Source organism: Eurosta solidaginis, chromosome 3 (assembly GCF_040869045.1).
Source record: "Eurosta solidaginis isolate ZX-2024a chromosome 3, ASM4086904v1, whole genome shotgun sequence".
Taxonomy (NCBI): Eukaryota; Metazoa; Arthropoda; class Insecta; order Diptera; family Tephritidae; genus Eurosta; species Eurosta solidaginis.
Window position 1 is genome coordinate 233872762 of NC_090321.1, and position 21877 is coordinate 233894638.

Genomic DNA, 21877 nt, shown 5'->3' on the forward strand with positions numbered 1-21877 from the left:
TACAGTATACTCTCTCCTAACGGGCACCTCTCTTAAGCGGACACCCCTCATAAACGGACAATTTTTTCAGTACCAAAAAAATCCTTAAGCATTTTTTAAGTTTTTCCCTTTTGAGCGGACAACCCTCCCATAACAGGACGCGGACACTTGCTTTTTACCCCAAAGGGCTTTTTAATTTCCCATAACCGGACAGCTTACAACACTTTTTGTCATTTACTATTTACCATATTTGTACAGCTGTTGCTTATTCACTAATACGTGCATGGATGTAGAGGAATCCCCTAAATACGAAGAACCTGTTTTGAGTACAGTAAAAAACATAAAAATGTACCCAGTACCAAAAGAGTTCAGAACTGAAAAAGGTAAGCGAGTTGGTAATAGGTTGCGGGGTGAGAGACGAAACAAATTTCGTTTTAAAATCGTTGTTGTTATTTTCAAGAAAAGTATTTATATAAAAGTTATTAGCACAACTGAACAACCCACTGCCATGTATGTGAGTCGGTAAGGTGAACAGCTGATCAATACATTTACCCAAGTATGTGAGTTGGTAATTCATATAATTTATTAGTTAATATCCACGGGTAAGCGAGTTGTTCAGGTATGAATTTCGTAGGATATCGCTGTTTTAAAATTCAGCGATGAATTCAGCAGTAGGCCCTCACTTTGGCTATTACCAACTCATTTCCTATCTATTACCTTTTGTTACTTGGTATGTACCTATTACATACACGTAGTTAGTATCTTCTTGTGTGTGTGCGTACGTGAATCGCAATGCCTAAAGTAGTGTTGAGTATTAAAGACAAAGTTAATGTCATTGAAATTCATAAGAAAGAAAAACTAAGTGTACGAGAGTTGGCAAAGAAAGGTAAGATCAGCAAAACGCAAGCTGCTAGCATTATCAAAAACAAAGATCAAATTTTAAGTTTGTGGGACACTGACGTCAACCCGGAGAGAAAAAGGAGTCTGCTGCCCAAAAGGCCTTAATATTGATAAATTGTGCGTGGGAACAAGTGAGTCCACAGACAATACAAAATTGTTTTATTAAAGCTGGGTTTGCGAAAACCGTTTTGCCCAATGATGAAAGCGGGTGGACTGCAGAAGATGACCTTCCTTTATCAGCACTTGCACAGTTCTCTAGAGTTATTAATCGAGTTCAGAGCGAAATCCAAATTGACGTGGAGGACTGTATTTAGATAATGAAATATCTATTAATGATGAAGACGTGGAAAATATCAATACTGAAATGTTACCTGTATTCCAAGAATCGCTGGCCATCTCGTCTGAAGATGAAATAGAAAATGATATTGCTGACAAAATTACTTCTTATAAAGAGGCTTACTTAGCTATAAAAAACTAAAGGATTTTTCTTTAAATCACAGCGACCTTAGGGGTGTTGAACTGCTAATTGATATTCAACTACATCTTCAAGATATTGAAATTAAAGGAAAAACTCGCCAAGCGAAAATTTCTGACTTTTTTAAATTATTTTGAATATTTTGTACACACAATTTTATTCTTTAATTTATGAACAAAGCTTTATGAACCTCCTAACTCATTCTTACTTTTGTCTATTAATATTCTTGTTTTGGAAATAAAACTGTTTAAACATTCATCAATAATACTTTTCTCATAAGCGGACACCTTTCATAAGCGTACAAATTTGGCAGGCTCTTAGGTGTCCGTTTAAGAAAGAGTACATTGTACACCCTTTTCGGCTTTTATCTTCAAATAGACCACTGTTCGCGTTGTCGCTGAATTATGTCACAACATTTACGGGCATAAATACCTACATGAACATATGTACATACATAAAATAAGAAGAAAAAGCATAAGACCTATCATGCCCTCACGTAACAAAAACAAAGTAAAAGACTGCACTCCCACACGCTAGCTTTCATAAACACAGCAAACGAGTATGACGACCCAAACCTTAAATGCTTCAAGGAACACACGAAGACCTCGTGAGCGGCAACAATGTACAGCCGGCGGGATAAAAATGGAACTTTGCTGACGCTGCTAACTTCATGTACATAAATAGTTCACCTTTTGTTGCTGCTCTCTTGTTAAAGCTGTACGCTGTTGTTGCTGTGGCTGCTGTGGCACTGCGGCATTTCAGTTCAGTAAATGTGGCTTGACGCAGAACCTACGCGCTTGTGCCGCAGGGCCAACCAGTATGTCGCAGTGCATTGCTTTACGCGCGCAGGGAACAAAAAGGAAATTCACATAAGTAATGAGATTGTGTGTGAGAGCACATGCAATGTGTGTGTGGGTGTATTCAAAGATATTGAATGCTTATAAAATTTAAATGAAAAAATAAAAATAATAAAAATGTTAATTCGCATGTGAAAAGCGAAGCAATCAGTTTTTTAAGTTTTCAGACAAAGCAACAACAGACTTATTTACGATATGGGATAGTTTATGTCACGGTAAGACAAAGCAACAACAGACTTATTTACGATATGGGATAGTTTATGTCACGGTAAGAAGTTGTATTTATGTATACAGTTAAGAGATAACAAACTTGATTTATTTTGAGAATAACTTTTTGGTGCATCATAGAAAATATTTATTTTTAGCAGATTTGGCAGACGATTCTCTACCAAAAGACTTTCCAAACGATCTATCTGGCACACTTCCTAGAAAAAATATTGATGTATTAATCAAGGAATAAGGTTTTAACTTTTACCAATGATTTGATTTGTATGGGAGGTGCCACGAGCGGAATTGCCCCTAAATATCCAATCAAAAAACCCCACCTTAACACAACTAAAATTGAATTAAGTGGGTACCCCGCCACGCACCTTTATTCTGGTTCGCTGGAGCTATCTCAGCAAGCACGGTTCAGCTCTCTCACGCCAATAAATCGTTAAAAAGAAGTTTGTTGTCGGCAATATCTGTATGCGTTAAAAACGACATTGGTTACAAGGTTGCCAATTTGGTCCATTTTTTTTAATTTTGATTCTTTTTAGGCAGTAGTCACAATTTTGATATCTTTTCTTCTTTTTCTTTGAGGTAATAATTAACAACACTACCCACAACATTTGCCACACTTTCATTAACAGTTCAGTTTTTCCAAACTCACACTTACTGAATCTAGTATGAAGTTGAAACGTTTAGGAGAAAATGTAAGTATCTATAAAAATAGCATTAACAAAACTGCTTCGAAGAATTGCTTAATTTCATTTATGATTTACTGAGTTTGCCACATAGTTCGCAAAACCAGAATGCACATTTTTGAACTATTTCTTACTAAAGCCTAACATCGCTATACATTTTATTTCATTGCAACCAATAACATAATGCTGGAAATATGAATTTTTTCAGCAAAACTAGATTCAAAACATTGGTTGGTAAAAGACGTAGACTAATCCTATATATGCGAAAATGTAATACCTAAAAGTACACTTTATTTTTGTTTGTGCAGTTTGAATTAAAAAAATCTCCTATTAGCAACGTTAAATAAAATTTTGTACAGGAAACCATAGAAACATCATAAAATTTTATATTTTAGGACGAATGCGACACTCTTGTGTATTTCTGAATTGCTTGTATCACAATAAAATAAATCAAAAATTTCGCAATTTTTTTTTGATATTTGGTCCTTTTTTCAATAATTTTGGTACCAAATGAAAGCACGGTGTGGCAACCGTGATTGGTTGCTGTGCTATGTGAGCATGAGAAAGGGAAAGTTAGAGTTCAATATGTCGTTTGCTTATTTTCTCAATAAGCGGCCGCCGTGGTGTGATGGTAGCGTGCTCCGCCATTCGCGCGGAAGGTCCTGGGTTCACGCCCCGGGAAAAGCAACATCAAAATTTTCGAAAACAATTTTTTTCAAATTGGAAGACAATTTTTCTAAGCGGTGTCGCCCCTCGGCAGTTTTTGACAAGAACTCCGACTGTATTTCTGCCATGAAAAGCTCTCATTCAAAATTCATCTGCCTTGCAAATGCCATTCGGAGTCGGCATAAAACAAGTAGGTTTCGTCCCGCCCATTTTGTAAAATTTAAAAATTAAAAAGGAACATGACGCAAATTCGAGGAGACGCTCGGCTTAAATCTCTTCGGAGGTTATCGCGCCTTATATTTTTATACATTTCATGAAAATGAAATCGTATATTAATTTCGTCACGAAACCCAAAATTGTAAGTCGTTAAAGGAAAATAGATAGACCCACCATTAAGTATACCGAAATAATCAGGATTAAGAGCTGAGTTGGTTTAGCCATGTCCGTCTGTCCGTCTGTCTGTTTGTATGCAAACTAGTCCCACCATTTTTGAGATATCTTGATAAAATTTGGTGAGCGGGTGTATTTGGGTGTCCGATTAGACATTTGTCGGAACCGGCCGGATCGGACCACTATAGCATATATCCTCCATACAACCGATTTTTCAGAAAAAGAGGATTTTTGTCATATCTTACTCAATTTAACAGATTGAAGCTTCAAACTTCACCATATAATTTCGTATATTGCACATATTGTTGCCTGAAAAAATTTATGAGATCGGTCGTATATATAGTATATATCGCCCACATCCGATTATTCAGATAAGAAACTTTTCGTAATTACTGCCCTATTTTAAGAGCTAGAGGCTTCAAATTTCAACAAATGCTTACGTATATAGCATATATTGTGGTCTGAAAAAATCATAGCGATCGGTTGTATATATAGTATATATATAGTGGTATATATAGTATATATATGTAGTATATATATATATTTTCGCAATTTAAGCCCCATTTTAACAGCTAGAAGCTTCAAATATTACCGATTGCTTACGTATATAGCATATATTGATGTCTGAAAAAATCATTGAGATCGGTGGTATACATATTATATATGTATCTCATACAACCAATTGTTCAGGTAAGAAACTTTTCACAATTTCTACCCGATTCTAACAGCTATAAGCTTCAAATTTCACCAAATGCTTACGTATATAGCATATATTGTTGTCTGAAAAAATCATAGAGATCGGTGGTATATATATTATATACTTCATATAAACTGTCATTTTTGCCCCTTTTTTACGGCTAGAAGCTTCAAAATTCATCAGATTTCATCAAAGAGTTACGTCTACGTCATATATTGTTGAAATACGTGATTCGTAGTCGAAGTTTTTACACGCAGACCACAAAAAACCTGAAACTTTGCATATAAGATTATTGTTCAGCCCCATTCATGAAAGGTATGAAGTCTTCGGCTGTCCCGTTCTTACTTGTTTTTTTTATATAAGCGGTTGCATGGTAAGCAGTTTAGGTAATGCTTGGCCCTGGTAAAAAATTATAACTTTACTTCATATAAAATAAAAGCCCTATTTCCTTCGACCAAAACTGATTATTTATTGAACCGCTTTTTCGAATTCAAGTCTTAGAATGACGCATGTAGTCACCAGATTCACATAGAGGTATTATTGAATAGCTAATTAAATAAAAAAACATTTTTATTTGAATATTTACCCTTTTTAAATGTTATTTGTTGCAAAATTTCATGAAAATAATTAAATATCTTCCATTCATATCTTTGCAGAAAAAAATGCGATATGGACCGCGAACGCGACAGAGATACAAAATCATTAGAACCCCGCGATCTATCAGCGACAGGACGTATATTTTCCAGAGGCGATATTAAAATAAGGTGCATTCAATCAACTACATCCAATAAAATGTTTATTAAATTTGCAATTTCCACTCCATTTTTTCTTATAGCGCCTCACCCACTGTCTCACCGACGATCTCAAATTCCTCCTCACCCACACCCACACCAACAGCTAATTCAGCGATACCACCAATTGGTTTGCCCACAAGCGTGGGTGGCAGCTCATCTAGTGCTCCAGGTAGTACATCGGTCGCTAGCGCCAGTTCCTATTTGCATGCCAACCATAAACCCATTACGGGTATTCCATGCGTCGCAGCTGCATCGCGTTATACAGCGCCAGTACATATTGATGTGGGCGGTACGATTTATACTAGTTCATTGGAAACGCTTACCAAGTATCCGGATTCTAAGTTAGCTAAACTTTTCAATGGTACAATACCGATTGTATTAGATTCACTGAAGCAGCATTATTTTATTGATCGTGATGGTGGCATGTTTCGACACGTGTTGAATTTCATGAGAAACTCAAGACTTTTGATTGCAGAAGATTTTCCCGATTTGGAGTTATTGCTCGAGGAGGCACGCTACTTTGAAGTTGAGCGTAAGTATATTTATACTTTATTATAATACGCAGATTAGACTATACAGGGCCAGGAGCTCGGAAATATGTACTCAATCTAAACCAGAGATGCTCTTGAGAGCTTCGTAGGGTGTCGCAAGTTGTCGCTTGTACTTCAAGCACTAAACATCTCACACGAGAATTCTATGCTAAACTTTTTTCCGCATTTTTCTTGTACACCCATACTACTACATAAAATGGTGCTTCTGTACTCGAAACCTCAGAAATAGAACGAAGATGGCACAATGCCGAAACCGAGTAGTCTACATATCAAAATTTACACGGTATGACGGAAACTTGTTCCAAAGAATTTTACTCTTCCTTCATTGGAAGTGGAACTGTTAACTCTGTAAATCTTTTGGACAGTAAATAAGCAAATTGAGGCGACTGGCAGTATTCAAGCGTGAAATAAAATTCTCAAGCAGAGTTTGGGCTAGAGCAACAAAGAGCTAAAACGGCGTGTACCAGATCTATATCCGTGAAGGAAACGTAAAACGGTAATACGTCTCTAACCCTTGGAGAGTGTTATCCCTTAACACCAATAGATTCCACGCGGAAGAATGCGACAAAACGGACCTCGAAGGTTTTCTACACTACTAGTTTTTGGATTTTGTTGTTGTTGTAGAGATAAAGACACTCCCGAAGGTTTTGGGATGATGGAGAGTTGCCCTTTCGAATAAGAACTAGCCGTGCTGTCTTCCATCTAGTGTGGAAAACTATTGATTCGAGACATTTGTTGTATATTTGCAACCAGAGTTTTAGGCAGATATTTGCAGCAAACCTAATTGTTTCCGAGGGTGTTCCGTCAGTACCTGGGGCTTTTCTAGATTTCATGCTGCGCAGGGCTGCTCCGAGCTCTTCTTAATGAAGTGGTTCCATGATGTGGTCTTCTTCGGAAACCTGCCCATCCTCTCGGAGTGGTTGGGTGGGACGGAGAACGTCCAAAATGTGGCTCTCATTTTCCTCGTCCATCATAAGGTTCGTTGAACGAAACTATTTCGTTACTGTTCCTTATCTTTGTTCTCAGGTATCTTCATCCACTTCGTCGCAAAGCACTTTCCAGCTTTCTTCACTCTTTTGTATGCTTCCGACTTTTCGAGAGCCTCAGTCCTGCTGCGCGCAGGTTGCTAGCCTCCGCATACTGTTGCATTTTTTCCGCAGCTCTGTAACTTCGATATTTCGGCAATATAACTGCTTATTTCCCTTCCACATTCCTCTACATAGCATAGAAGCAATGCAAGCATGAATCCGACATTGCATTGTTTATTTAACTCTATCATCTGCCACGTTTACACTATTGGTTGTCGGTCAGCCATCTTCCAGTACCGATGCGGAAAACATAAGAGCATCTTGGATGCCATGTTTTACGTGACCCGTTCGATATCTGCACGTGACCGGGGCTGAAGGTGGAAAATGATAAAATTATGATAGCTGCCAGTTACGTCCTCTTATACTCGTCAACCAACAGCGGTTGGCAGCAGGATTTCTGAAACGAAAGCTTATACTGGGATCGTTCCAGTGTTGAGTACGGTCAACGTTTGAATCGGTTCGTTCGGGGACAAAAAACAGCTGAATATGGTGGAATTTTTTTACAGTTACACGGACGTAGCGTTGTCCCCCAACACGGATCACAACATTGGTGTTAGCATCCACCATCCAAGTCTCGGCGGGGCCAGTGTTGTCAATATCGCAATCACTTCTGACTCTATAAAGTTCGCTGCTGATTAAGCAGCTGGCTTTATGGTCAAGGACCAATTGTAGTTACCATTGCTAGCTTATCTTTGGTCGATCCTTAACCGAAGTCAGAACCCGTTGCAGAGCTAGTTAGACTTCGAAGTATTAGATATAACTTTAGCCTAGAAAGCTTTTAAATACCATTCTCATATATTTTGCTATTACATTCTCAATAAAATTACAAAGACATGGTCTAATTACACTTATTTTTCTTCCATTCCCCGAAGCTATGATCAAACAATTGGAGAGCATGCGCAAAGATCGCGTACGTAATGGAAATTATCTCGTCGCACCACCAACACCACCAGCGCGTATCAAAAGTAGTCCACGCACAAACTCATCACCCGAATATAATTACGAAGTTGTCGCTTTGCATATATCACCCGATTTGGGTGAACGTATTATGCTCTCAGCCGAACGTTCACTACTCGACGAAGTCTTTCCCGAAGCCAATCAAGCAACACAAACCAGTCGTAGTGGTGTATCATGGAATCAAGGTGATTGGCGGCAAATTATACGTTTCCCATTAAATGGTTATTGCAAATTGAACTCGGTACAGGTGCTGACACGCCTACTAAATTCCGGTTTCACCATCGAAGCGAGCACCGGTGGTGGTGTTGAGGGTCAACAGTTCTCCGAGTATCTGCTGGTGCGTCGGATTCCAATGTGATAGTCCTATGGATGGGAATTTATATACGTTAAAATAATTGTTTAAATATTAAGGAATTTTTAGAAACAAATAACGGAACGAAATTGTGTTTTAGAAAATCATGGAAAAAAAGATGCAAAAAAATGATAAAATAAAAAATAGGTAAAAAAAATACTGAAAATGCGAAGAAAATTACAAATCAAACATATTTGCAATTAAGGTGTATAACAAAGTCCCGTACTACAAAATCCCGAAATAAAAAATCCCGAAAGACATAGTCCCGACACGACCAAGTCTCAGCAATTCATAATCTCGAAAGGTCCAAATTCCGACCATTCACGACACGACAAAATCTCGGCAATATGTAAATTGGGAAATCATCGAAATCAATCAAAATGCAAATCCTCAGTATTGTTCTATATTTTGGTCATCTCTGCACAACAACACTTACCCGATCCAACACCGGCTACGCGATCCACATTGCTTCTGCACAGAACACCAACAGTGTAGGCGTTATGTGTAATAACAAAATTTTAGTTAATTTGTATGGTCTGCGTTTTGTCGGGATATTGTTTTGTAGCGATTTGGTTACGTCCGCATTTTGTTATGTTTGGATTGTATTGTATTTTCGGGATTTCTGAAAATTTTCGGGATTCTAAAAGACGGGACTATGAGGTGCACCCGTTTGCAAGGAATATATTTAATTGAGCATGAAAAAAATAATGAATGTATGAAAGTTTTAAATGCAATGACTCAGCACAAGAATTCAATACGCTGCCGCGTTTTGTGTGCTGCTGCCACATGCAATGTGCGTTGGTCGAAAGCCTGCAATATTTCATGCAGTTTTAATGAGCTCTTAGATTCGTAGTCTATATACATACATAGGTAGTCTACAATACATACGCATACATAAAACTATACTCAATTTAACTAAATTAATTGATTAGTATTTTAAGCTCTTAGAATTAACTTAAGGAAGAATTTAAATATATTTTTTTTATTTAAAAAAATGTTTACTATGCACAACAGCGAACAGAAAAATTGCAGTGGCAATTTTTATCATATTCAACTATTAAATTTCTTCTTTTTTTTTAAATTTTTAGAAAAAACTACTGTGAGTTTTGTTACCATGAAAATGAAAATCTGAAAAGCATTTTCCAAAAAATTCGAAAATTCTATGAAATTTTTTGAAAGTTGCGAATTTTTTTTGAGGTTGTCTATGCACTTTTTTGAGTATGCAGTTTTGTAGCCCAATCAATTGTAGTCTCATAAAGTACAAGTTATAAGCCTCTCAAAATGAGCATTGATTTTTAGCAATTTTTTTTTTTCGAAGGATGTTGCAGATTTTCGCCCGTATAAAGTGGAACATTCATGTTTTGTATAGAAGAAAATCTGAAACACACATTGGAAAAAAATTTGAAAAACCATTGCGATTTTGATAGACTGATCACTTTTACTTTATGCGAAAAATATATTGAGCAACAAAACTACATACTCAAAAGTAAAGAGTTCGAAATTTTCTTAAAATATTTTGAATTTTCGAGTTTTTTCAAAAACCTTTTTGCGCTTGGTTTGCATAGTTTCAGTTACAAAATTAAATGAAGCTGTTTCTTAAAAGAACGTGTATTAAAAAAATAGTAATTCAGCTGACGAAATTTGATAAAAACTAGCACTGATATTTTTCTGCTCGCTGCTGTACATTGCATTAGAATATTCATTATTTATGACATTTTTTTTGCTACCGCCCCATTAATTGTTAGTTTTTGTTCTAAAGAGAGAATGACGTATATATTTAATAATTTTTACCCGCGAAGAAATCAATTAATATACATAAGACTGGTTCGCAAAAAGAGATTTTAGGATCTCGTAAATTTTTTCTAGATCACAACACATGCAAGGTAAATGTGTTTTTTATTGCAACGAGGTTTTTTGACAGTAGGTTAGGTTGAACTGGCCGGTCAATAAAGACCTCACATAGACTGAATGTGTCCATAGTGTTACCAGAATTTGTTATAGAATAACTTAATTTGCTAAAATATGTTTATATCTGCGTACAGCTCATTAAGTATTTTTCGGTACACTCCTTCAATAACGCGTAGAAGTACGAAAATCTTTCGAAGTAATTTTCTGTCATACAGTCTCCAAGCCGCTTCATCTGATGCTTCTGCAACGTATTGTAGGATGGCTACGATAAATGGCTTATAGAGCATGTGAACTTCCCCTCGGAAGCGATACCTCAAACCCTTACGACCGAATATACGTTTCCCACTCGACCATAAAAGTGAGAATCGCAATAACTCTTCTAAAAACATATAAAAGGGCCCCAAAAGACGAACCACCAGCCGAGCTGTTCAAACACGTACGAAAAAAATTGGTAAAAAAAACTCCTTTGCAAAATTGAAATTAAAGTGTGCTCTGGCCAATTCACTATAAACTCTATCGCACAAATTGCGTTAATTACCGCATAACCCTCAACGAACTGATTGCACCTTATCAGTGCGACTTTTGATATGGTGGACGTATTATCCACCGGAATTTCACTTTACTCCAAATTCTGAAAAGGACTCGTTTTGAAAAAATCGAGAGGCTCCATCTTTTGTCGACACAAAACACCTATGGATTTACCTGAATTTGAGCTCTTAGCAAAGCCTTTAAACCTTTCCTAAGGTTTGAGAATGGCTCCCCTAACCATTCAAAGCTAAATAAGGCTTTAGACATGGTGTTTTCCCTATCGTTCTAGAAGATTCAGAATTATTTAGCCTGAGAAGGAAACTAGTTGCTGTCCTATACAAACGCATTCCTTGATGTTCCTCAGGAGATAACTTGGCGGTAGTCGTACGGAGCATTCCACTTAGCTTTTGTCCATTTCAGAACCTTGCCTGGTCATCTCATCTGCAAATTCTTTCAGGTCAATATCGGAAGGGCAGACATTGAGATGCCTTATGAATACCAGCGAGGCTCAATACATTCCCACGATATCCGATCTTATCACATTGGCTTTTAATGACTTTAATGTGGCTTGGCTGTCGACAAAGTTCGTTACATTGGTGTCTGGGACTGTTCTATCCTGGTGCAGTTTGGTTGGTCTCTGTAGGATAGAACACCGCCGGGAAAACATTGTGTGAGTCAGGAAGTTGGTCAAATTGATTTAATTGCAGATGCTTTGACTTGGTTGTTACGCAATGTGCTTAATCGGCTTGGCGGTTAGACGAAATTTAATGAGTGATAATATATTTGAAGAACAGTGTTATTATTGACTGTGACTTCTCACTTCTTCTGTGATATGACCTCAGTTGCATAATCACATTTCTCTTCCTAGCAGAACAATTAAGTAGAGGCCACAATACGAATCAATGAATACCTGATTTGCGCTGTGAACTACTGCTATATGCCGCAGTAAACTGAGAGCGAGGGCGTTTGCATGGCCAACTATATATCAGTGTATGACACAATTCAAATATACTACGACATCTGCTGCTCCAGAGAGAAGAGAGTGATTGCGAATGAGACGCAGATGCTGTCACAGAAGTCAATCTCGGCGACTTTTTAGAAGGTGTCGTTGTGATTTACTTTGATCTTGCAGTCGCTGTGGCAAAATCAAAGGTGTATGAGTATTTACAAGTCTAGTGGAAATGTTAATTGATTTCGATAAGATTTTTTGTGAAAGCATGTGCGTTTCTTTCACATTTCTATTTAGGCCAAACATTTCAAAGTAAGGGGCTGTAGATAACGAACAAATAGATTCCAAATAACGAACACCCTAATGATGAAAATACTGATTTTCTTGTAAAATTGATTTAGTTTATGGAAAAATAAATTTCTGTGTACTCACTTCGCGGTACTTAACATGAATGCATACTCACCAAACTTAGCAATAGATGGTCAATATACATACTGCCGTACATTAAAATGTGTATGTATGTATTTGCATTAATAACTTATCAGTGTAACTTTTACAAAACAAAAAAATCTAAATACACAAATAAATATGTATAATGAACCAAAATAAAATTAAATCACATGCGTACATATATATGCATATTACATCGAGTTTGATGTCTAGATAAGTGGCACTCAATAAATTAATTTTAAATAATATAATTCAATGGACTCTGGTGTTATTACTTAAATTAAAATATATTTAATGTAAGTATGTAAAAGTACACAGACGTATGAGTGTTTTTTTAAGTCCGGGGCAAACTCCTGTAAGAACGAAAACGGCGACCTTGTAACCGATGCCCAGAAAGCACTTAAATAATGGAGGGAACATTTCTCTCGCCCTCCTGCATGGCGACAACGATGCACCGCCTACGTATGATCAAATCTGAGCCCGCAATCGATGATGATGGAACTATTATCCCCCCCACCCTTCCAGAAAGCAATAAATAGGTAAAAAAGAACCAAAAAACCATGGGTGCTGGTGCATTGCATGCGAAGCTATTCAAATACGGAGATGAGGAGTTGGTGGGGCGCTTACATCAACTTCTTTGCAATATATGGTCGGGCGAGATGTTAAGTGTTCTTTGCCCAGTCCACAAAAAGAGGGATCCTGCAAACTGCGCCTACTATCGCGGAAACAGCCTTCTTTGTACTGCATGTAAGGTCCTGTCATATTGTTTAAAAGGTTGAAGCCCGCTGTGAATCGGCTTGTTGGACCTTATAAGTGCGGCTTCAAACCTGGTAAATCTACCACCAACCAGATTTGAACTATGTGCCAAATTGTGAGAAAACGCCGCGAATTAAGAATTGACACACATCACTTCTTCGTCGATTTTAAAGCCGTCTTCGACATGGATACGACTTCTCAAAATATCCACCTCTGCTTTTCATTTTTGCTCAAACTACATTATTTTTTCGCCCGTGCTTCAAGCTTTGATGATATAGGCGCCTCTTGTACATCGAACTGTAATGTAATGAATGTCTCTTGCTTCTTCAACTGTGATGAAATTGTGACGATATTTCCGAAATACGTGTTTCCTGTGCTTCATGTGGGACGGCATTTCTGAAACACGTGTCTCCTGTACTCAGTATTGGATGATGTGCGGGTCCCCTGGGCCTCCAGTTGATATAAGTCTTCTTGACTTCGAGCTGTGAAGCCACATCTGCGGATATTTGTGACGACATTTTCTTAAGAACTGATAAAATCACGCTTGTGTCCACATCTCTCTATCTTCCCCTCCATTTAAGTACATTCCTCTTCCAAATGGATAAGTGTCAAGTGAAGCTATCCGATAGATTGCTATTCTCCAGATGGAAGACGCGCTGTACCTGTTGCAGGGGATTGAAAGATACATCGCATATTGGAAGGGATTCCCATACATCCGTCCAAATAAACAAGGAGGCGTTTTATATGGTGTACATAGAAAACAGAACAGTAATCGCAATGATCCAAATGTAGGAGGGGGTAATGATAAATGTTGTGGTGAGTCTGGCGCCGAGCTTTGCTCCCCCGTGTGGTTCCTAGAGAATTTTTAACACGTTGATTTTCCCACTGATCTCACACTTTTCAAACAAACAACCTAAATCTTGCAAATTTTTTACAAACCAAAATTGTTATTTATTTATTAACTAGTAAAAAAAAAGTGAAAAAAATAAGCAAATCCTTCACTGTGTTTCATTTTTCCAACGCAAGTAAATACACAAACCTTATTCATCATCATCATCATCATTTATTTAAGAGTTCGTTATTAGTACAGTAAGATAACATAATCTTTTATCGTACAACACAAAATTATTACAAGTCAAGTGAATCGTATTCATTTATAAATATACATACATATAATTAATTTAACAAATTTTAAAACAGAATAAATAGCTTAAGTATAAAAATCATAGAAAAAGGAAGGTAAGAAGTCAGTAGAGGATAGGTTGCATTATGCTGATGGTTGGTTTATGTTTTATTAGAAAAAAAAACTATAAAGAACACGTCTATAGTTGTTTTGGTTTAAAGAGTTTCTCACAGTAGACGGTATTGAGTTCCAGAGACGTATGGTGTTGACGAAGAACAGCCTAGCCGATGCCACATAATTAAAACTGGGTATATTCAGAGTACATGACCTGGTGGACCTATTAAACGCAAGTTTGTCGTACAAGTATGGGGGAGACTTCGTTAAGATTAGTCTGCATAAAAATATGCAACTCCTTGCCCTTTGATACTCAGTTATGTGGCAACCTAATAGACGAGATCTCCATGCAGATCAAATTTGTGCAAGCCATACACATACCGAGTGAAGTGGTTGAGAGCAACCTCCATTTTATGGGCAGAGCTCGAGTCTAATGCATTGTATACCAACTCTGAGTATGTTATGATTGGCATAATGAGCTGTATGGCTAGCTTTCTCCTAATTTGAAAGGGAGTGTAGGGCGCGGACTCCCTCAGATTACGCAAAGTGCCATAAACTTTACCCATCACGGCGTTAATATGGTCGCTGCCATTAATACTGGAATTAATCACTATACCAAGATTCTTTACTTTATTGACGGTCTTCACGTTAGAGTTGCCAATAATTATTGCAGGTATTTGAAGGCTCGATATGTTTTTCTTAGCAATAGGTAACATGTATGATTTTGAAACATTGAGACATAGGCCATTGTCATTCGCCCAACATAATATGGATGACAAATCACTATTTACTCGACAACATAAGTCACATATATCAGTAAACTCACTAGACAAATACAACTGAATATCGTCAGCGTACGCATGCACATTAACAAATTTATACACATTAAACACATCGTTTATAAAAAGACTAAATAGCAAAGGACCAAGTATAGACCCTTGAGGAACACCAGCTGTTAACTCCTTTGGCTGCGATACATCAGCACCGTTGCTCACGAATTGTGACCGGCCGAGTAGGTAACTTTTTATAAAGTTGTGAGCGTTGTTACCGAATCTAAAGTATCGTTTCAACTTGTAACATAACAATGAGTGGTTAACAGAGTCGAATGCCTTGGAAAAGTCGAGTAAGCATAGAAGCGTTAGTTGGCCTTTGTCAAAAGGCACGCGTATGTCATCCAAAATTTTTATTAGGGCAGTTGAGCAGCTATGTCCAGCTCTGAATCCGGACTGACACGGAGATAATAAGTTATGTTTAAGCATGTGTGTGCCAATTTGCTCCGCTAGTAAACCTTCGAATGCTTTAGACAAAATTGGTAAAATGCTTATAGGTCTAAAGTCTCCCGGAGAGTTTGCCTTCCTATTTTAAGGATGAGGTAGAACCTTGGCCACTTTCCATACATCCGGAAAGCATGAGGTTGTAATAGAGTGATTGATGATTATTGTCCCTATTATGAACGGAAGAATAATTTTCAAAAATTTGATAGGCATTTCATCCACTCCTATAGCCTTGATTTTAATTTTGAGGATGCACCTTATGACATCAACTTCTGTCACCGCAGAGAACTCAAGCCTCTCCCCTGAATTACATGCAGGTACAAAATACAGGGAATTCACAGGACTTAAACTACACATAGGACCACTAAGAAATGCATTATTAAGCACACCTGACTTCAACGAGCATTCGGAAATGGCCTTACCACAAACACGCAAACTTTTTAAATTTCGCCACAAAACACTAGGTGGAAGATCTGAACCCAAACGTGACGAGTAGAACTTGCACTTTTCCATTTTAATAATCTTTGTGGCTGTATTTCGCGTATATTTATAAAAGTCCCAGTCTGATTCCCGCCTTTTCTTTTTCCAAATGGAATAAGCCTTATTCCTCGTTTTAATTGCATTTATCACTTTCCTATTAAACCAGGGGCATGTTAAGGACTTAACCTCTCGAGTGCGCATGGGGACATGATACTCAAGTGCATCAGTTATTTTGTTGTTAAGAAACCCCAGCTTCTCATATACGGTTGGAAGACGCCAACATTCACACCAATCGACACTAGACAAATGGGACAAATGAGCGTTTTGGTCAAGTGAGCGGTAATCTCTATAACTATATGTAGTTCGTATGCTAGGTTGGTCAAATTTGAGGTCAAGTGAACAAAATATAAGATCATGGTCTGAAATAAACGATAACTGGTCAAATTTTAGGACAATTGTAGGGTCAGCGATAATAAAATAGTCCAACAGGCTAGGACTACAGTTATGAGCATATCTAGTAGGTACACTTGTGTTAACAACAGAGAGACCTGCTCCAGCTACGTTATCAAGGAGCCTAACACTGGAACACTCGCGAACAAGAAGGTTGACATTTAGATCTCCACATATAACCAAATGATTATAGTCGACTACATATGAAGCCAAAGACGAAAATAGTGCGTCAAGGCTTATCGACTTGTGGGGATTGTGCACACATGAGACAAACATTTTAACAGAATTACTATACAATTCGACAAACATATACTCTATCCCTGGACCCTCAGACATCTTTATACATTTCATTTTGATACTATTTTTGCAATATATCGCAACGCCTCCACCTTTTTTTATCCTTTCTGCCAATTCGGATTAGGCTATAGCCATCGATGGTAGCGTGAATGTCATCCAACTCCGGCGTAAACCAAGTTTCTGAAACACAGATTACATCCACAGCAGAAGATTCAAACACATACCTGGCGTAATCCATCTTTTCATTGCATAGACTTCTAGCATTGAAGTGAACAATGTTGAATCCCGTTTGTTGTTTACACAGCAAGTTTACCATCGCAAGGCTGTTATCGACAGCACCACTTACGCCTCTGCTAGGAGACATAAACAAAAAACAGACAACCCAAAACAACTATAACAATGAATCTCAAAACATAGATATTGAGTATCCCACTTAAACTGACCATGCCACTTGATATTAAATGTCGAAGCTTAAGAGGAGAATAGGAGAAAGGAAAGGAAGAGCATAAAAATAAACTTATAAAATAAAGTGAAGAATGCTCAAACATAATAAGTTTAGTCAAAGCCATGCAGATCGTCAAGCGCAGATATCTTTACTGTCTGAGAGTCTCTGCTTTCTCGTATGTGAATTTCCCCTCTAATAGTGAATGCTGATTTGATTTTACCAGCTCTTCGAAGTCGAACCGCTGCTTGCAGAATTTTCCTATTCTCCAGAGTTAAACTTTCAAATATTCCGAAGACACCGGCGAGACCAACAACAGACAGTGATATCACAGACTTAGTGCGCTTACGATACTCACCAAAAGCACGCAGCACCCGATTTCGATCGTATGGGCTGTGGAATTTTATTATTATCACGCTGTTTGATTTGTTTACTGCTCGCGCTGGCCGAAAAATATCACGTATTTGTGGGGAGAGAAAATCAATGGAGACGCAAATTTGGTTGAAAATGCTCTATAGATTTTCCCCCTCTACATTCGGAACTCCAACAATAATCGCGTCAGCAGCAATATAAGACGTTGGTTTCTCAGCTTTTATTTTGGTTACTTCGCTCTGTAGTGTATCCAACTTAATTTTAAAATCAGCGGCCTCTGCTTCCAATACATGCATACGCTGCTCAGTTTCGCTGGCTTTGCTAACTAAGGCTACCTCTACATTGATTTCACTCACCAGCCTGTTATCCAGCGCAGTTATTTTATCAGATAAGCGATCAAATATCGACTGCAGCTTATCAGACTGTTGTTGTAGTCTCTCCTCTAAAGCCGTGGTTACTCACGAACGTACGTAGAAAAAACGTGTCAGCTGACACGACCTATCTTATGAGTGTGCAATGCAGGGATGCACCTTAACGTTAAGCTAATCGTTTATCAAAAAATTTCCACCGTTTCCGTTGAAACACTTCGAAATATTATCGATAAAGAAATTATCAAGATAAATTGTATCTCGTTTTTAACCGAAACGAAAAGCTTTCGTTAACGTTAAAAACGTTAACAAAAACGTGATACTTTATGTTTGAATTGTGCTGGCAATGCTATAGCCATGGAGAAGCCGTAATGTGGCAACAACGAGCGCACATACACACACAAACTCTATGTAATTTGTTTGTGTAATTCGTTGGTGGTAATGTCAAAAATACTCTGAGAAATGTTTGTACTGTCAAAATTCATGAGAAAAGTTGCAATCAGCTTGGCTAATGCTTTCACCTTTAATGACTCCGCCATCAATCAGCTTTGCCAGCATAGTTTGAAATTAATAATCAACATAAACGATTTGATTTCGTTTTGATATGGCAGAAAACGAAACGAAATCATTTCGTTAATTTGACGATCTTAACGTTAATAAACGAAACGAAATGACTTCGTTTCGTTTATTAACGTTGATTATCGTAACGAAATGATATCGTTTCGTTGGTTAAGCATGCCTGGTGCAATGTAAACGAAAACTCGCCGACGTGCAACGCCCGTACGTACGTAGCCCGGAACGTAGAATTCAAAACAATTTTGATTTTTTCCGTAAGAACGTGTCAGCTGATCGCTCTCTCACTAGACAGAGTTGCCTAGTAAACTTTTGTGCGCTAATTTTTGACCGTTTGCAATTTTATGCAAAAACACCTAATTAAAGTTTGAAAAATTGTGAAAATAATTCGAAATAATTATGTAAAAGTGCTGATTATAAATATTTAATCTATTTATACTTATTTAATAGTATTCCGGCCTTTTACAATATCAAAAATTAAATTGGAAAAAGTTGATGTTTCCATAAGCATACATGCAAAATGGTCAATGGCAACAGTGCTTATCTGTAAACAAAACACACACAAATATCTTATGTACATGTACACAGACGCACACATTGATTCCTACGGGCTTGAGAGTTCGGTCAAACGTGCTTCGTACGACAAACGTCCTTACGTACGGCACACGTCGGTGGGTAATGCGGCAGTTTGTCGTACGAAGCACGTTTGACCGAACTCTCAAGCCCGTGGGAATCAATGTGTGCGTCTGTGTACATGTACATAAGATATTTGTGTGTGTTTTGTTTACAGATAAGCACTGTTGCCATTGACCATTTTGCATGTATGCTTATGGAAACATCAACTTTTTCCAATTTAATTTTTGATATTGTAAAAGGCCGGAATACTATTAAATAAGTATAAATAGATTAAATATTTATAATCAGCACTTTTACATAATTATTTCGAATTATTTTCACAATTTTTCAAACTTTAATTAGGTGTTTTTGCATAAAATTGCAAACGGTCAAAAATTAGCGCACAAAAGTTTACTAGGCAACTCTGTCTAGTGAGAGAGCGATCAGCTGACACGTTCTTACGGAAAAAATCAAACTTGTTTTGATTTCTACGTTCCGGGCTACGTACGTACGGGCGTTGCACGTCGGTGAGTTTTCGTTTACATTGCACACTCATAAGATAGGTCGTGTCAGCTGACACGTTTTTGGTACGTACGTTCGTGAGTAATGCGGCAGTTACCCACCGACGTGTGCCGTACGTAAGGACGTTTGTCGTACGAAGCACGTTTGACCGAACTCTCAAGCCCGTAGGAATCAATGTGTGCGTCTGTGTACATGTACATAAGATATTTGTGTGTGTATTGTTTACAGATAAGCACTGTTGCCATTGACCATTTTGCATGTATGCTTATGGAAACATCAACTTTTTCCAATTTAATTTTTGATATTGTAAAAGGCCGGAATACTATTAAATAAGTATAAATAGATTAAATATTTATAATCAGCACTTTTACATAATTATTTCGAATTATTTTCACAATTTTTCAAACTTTAATTAGGCGTTTTTGCATAAAACTGAAACGGTCAAAAATTAGCGCACAAAAGTTTACTAGGCAACTCTGTCTAGTGAGAGAGCGATCAGCTGACACGTTCTTACGGAAAAAATCAAACTTGTTTTGATTTCTACGTTCCGGGCTACGTACGTACGGGCGTTGCACGTCGGTGAGTTTTCGTTTACATTGCACACTCATAAGATAGGTCGTGTCAGCTGACACGTTTTTTCTACGTACGTTCTTGAGTAACCACGGCTTAACTACCGCATAACTGACGCATAACTGCCGCATAATTCACGAAGCGTCGTAACAACTGAAGATAAGATTGCACTCTCATTAAGTTTGACAGTTTTTGCCTGAGGGGAACCTTTGCTCTGCCGGTATTTAAGAGAAGGAGGAAGGGGTGGTGTCATCACTTATATTATGTGTATGTATGATGCAGGTTTGAACTGTATATTGTTGACAAACAAACGAGGTGAAGATTTTATAATTTTCTCTAATTTCTTTTGATTTGAATTTTTTTTTTTTTTTAAGTATTTTCGCCCGTAGTTGAAGTTATTAAGCAAATTATTGATGCAATTATGATCCGATAATATATTTTAGATAGTGGACTTTATGACACAAATTTATATAGCGTATACAATAGACTTTTGTATATAAAAATAAGGAGCGAAAAAATACACATCCGCACTCAGCGACCGCACGTTATAAACCATTGTAAATTTTACCAAGTAGCGCAACTAACAGCTGATCGGTGAAAATTCGCACATTCACACGCACAGTTCTCGACTCAGTTTCAAAAAAAAACTTTAGATTATTTAATTCAAATTTTAAAGTGAGATAATCCTTACAAATTTATGTATACAGAATATATATGGCGTTTTTGTTGTTATTAAAACAATAGTTTTATTTATATTAAAGCTTTTATCATTTTTTTTTTAACTTTGAAAAATCTCCGACCACCATTCCTTCATTATATGACATTCGACTGCCTAGTCCACTGCCTTCCACTCTATTCGCAACATAACCTCTACTTAAGCTGCCAAACTATATAGTAAACAATGCTATAAACTATCTGTGTGAGTATTCAAAATATTACACAACAATCAACCAACTAAACGCTGGTGAACTCACCTTTTGTTACCAGCCAATTTTTGCGCCATCTGTTGGGAAATAGAGAAGCTAAAATGTTTCTCGATTAAATTATGGCTAGAATGGAATTCTACCGCGTATTTACAATTTTTAATTATGGGTAAATACCATATTATACCTTTTTTGTATCTTTTTTTTGGATATTTCAAAATAATTTGAATCGAGGCTGCTTGGAATGTTCAGGAATTAAATTAATTTTTGAAATTAAGAATTTTCGTTTAAATATGTTGAAAAACTTTCCTTTTACTTTTACATGGTCTACCCGTTGCTTTGAGCAAAGACATGCACCAAATGTTTTCACTGTGGTTACTCTGTGTCAATATTATAAATATTGCGCAATAATCAACTTGCTAACAGCTGGTGAATTTAGGCTCTGTTTTCAATACAAGTTCAACTCAGTTTGTCAGTTAAACTACGCTTAAACTTATTCTGCAGTTTTTCAGTCCAATTTAACTGAAGTATAAGCTGAGCTTAAGCGGCCGA

General features: G+C 37.3%; 1 protein-coding gene across 7 annotated transcripts in view; it reads left to right on the forward strand.

Moving 5' to 3' along the window:
- twz (BTB/POZ domain-containing protein twz) overlaps nucleotides 1-8821 on the forward strand; it is a 173433-nt gene extending 164612 nt beyond the window's left edge. For 6 of the 7 annotated variants that reach the window (XM_067775588.1, XM_067775590.1, XM_067775587.1 and 3 more), the window contains 3 exons: nucleotides 5526-5633; nucleotides 5705-6195; nucleotides 8175-8821. In XM_067775588.1, the coding sequence (XP_067631689.1) occupies nucleotides 5539-5633; nucleotides 5705-6195; nucleotides 8175-8617 (1029 nt within the window). In that variant the 5' untranslated portion in view covers nucleotides 5526-5538 and the 3' untranslated portion in view covers nucleotides 8618-8821. Of the gene's footprint in view, nucleotides 1-3012; nucleotides 3126-5525; nucleotides 5634-5704; nucleotides 6196-8174 lie in introns of all 7 variants that reach the window. The other variant, XM_067775589.1, reaches the window with a different exon arrangement.
- The last annotated feature ends 13056 nt before the right edge of the window (nucleotides 8822-21877 follow it).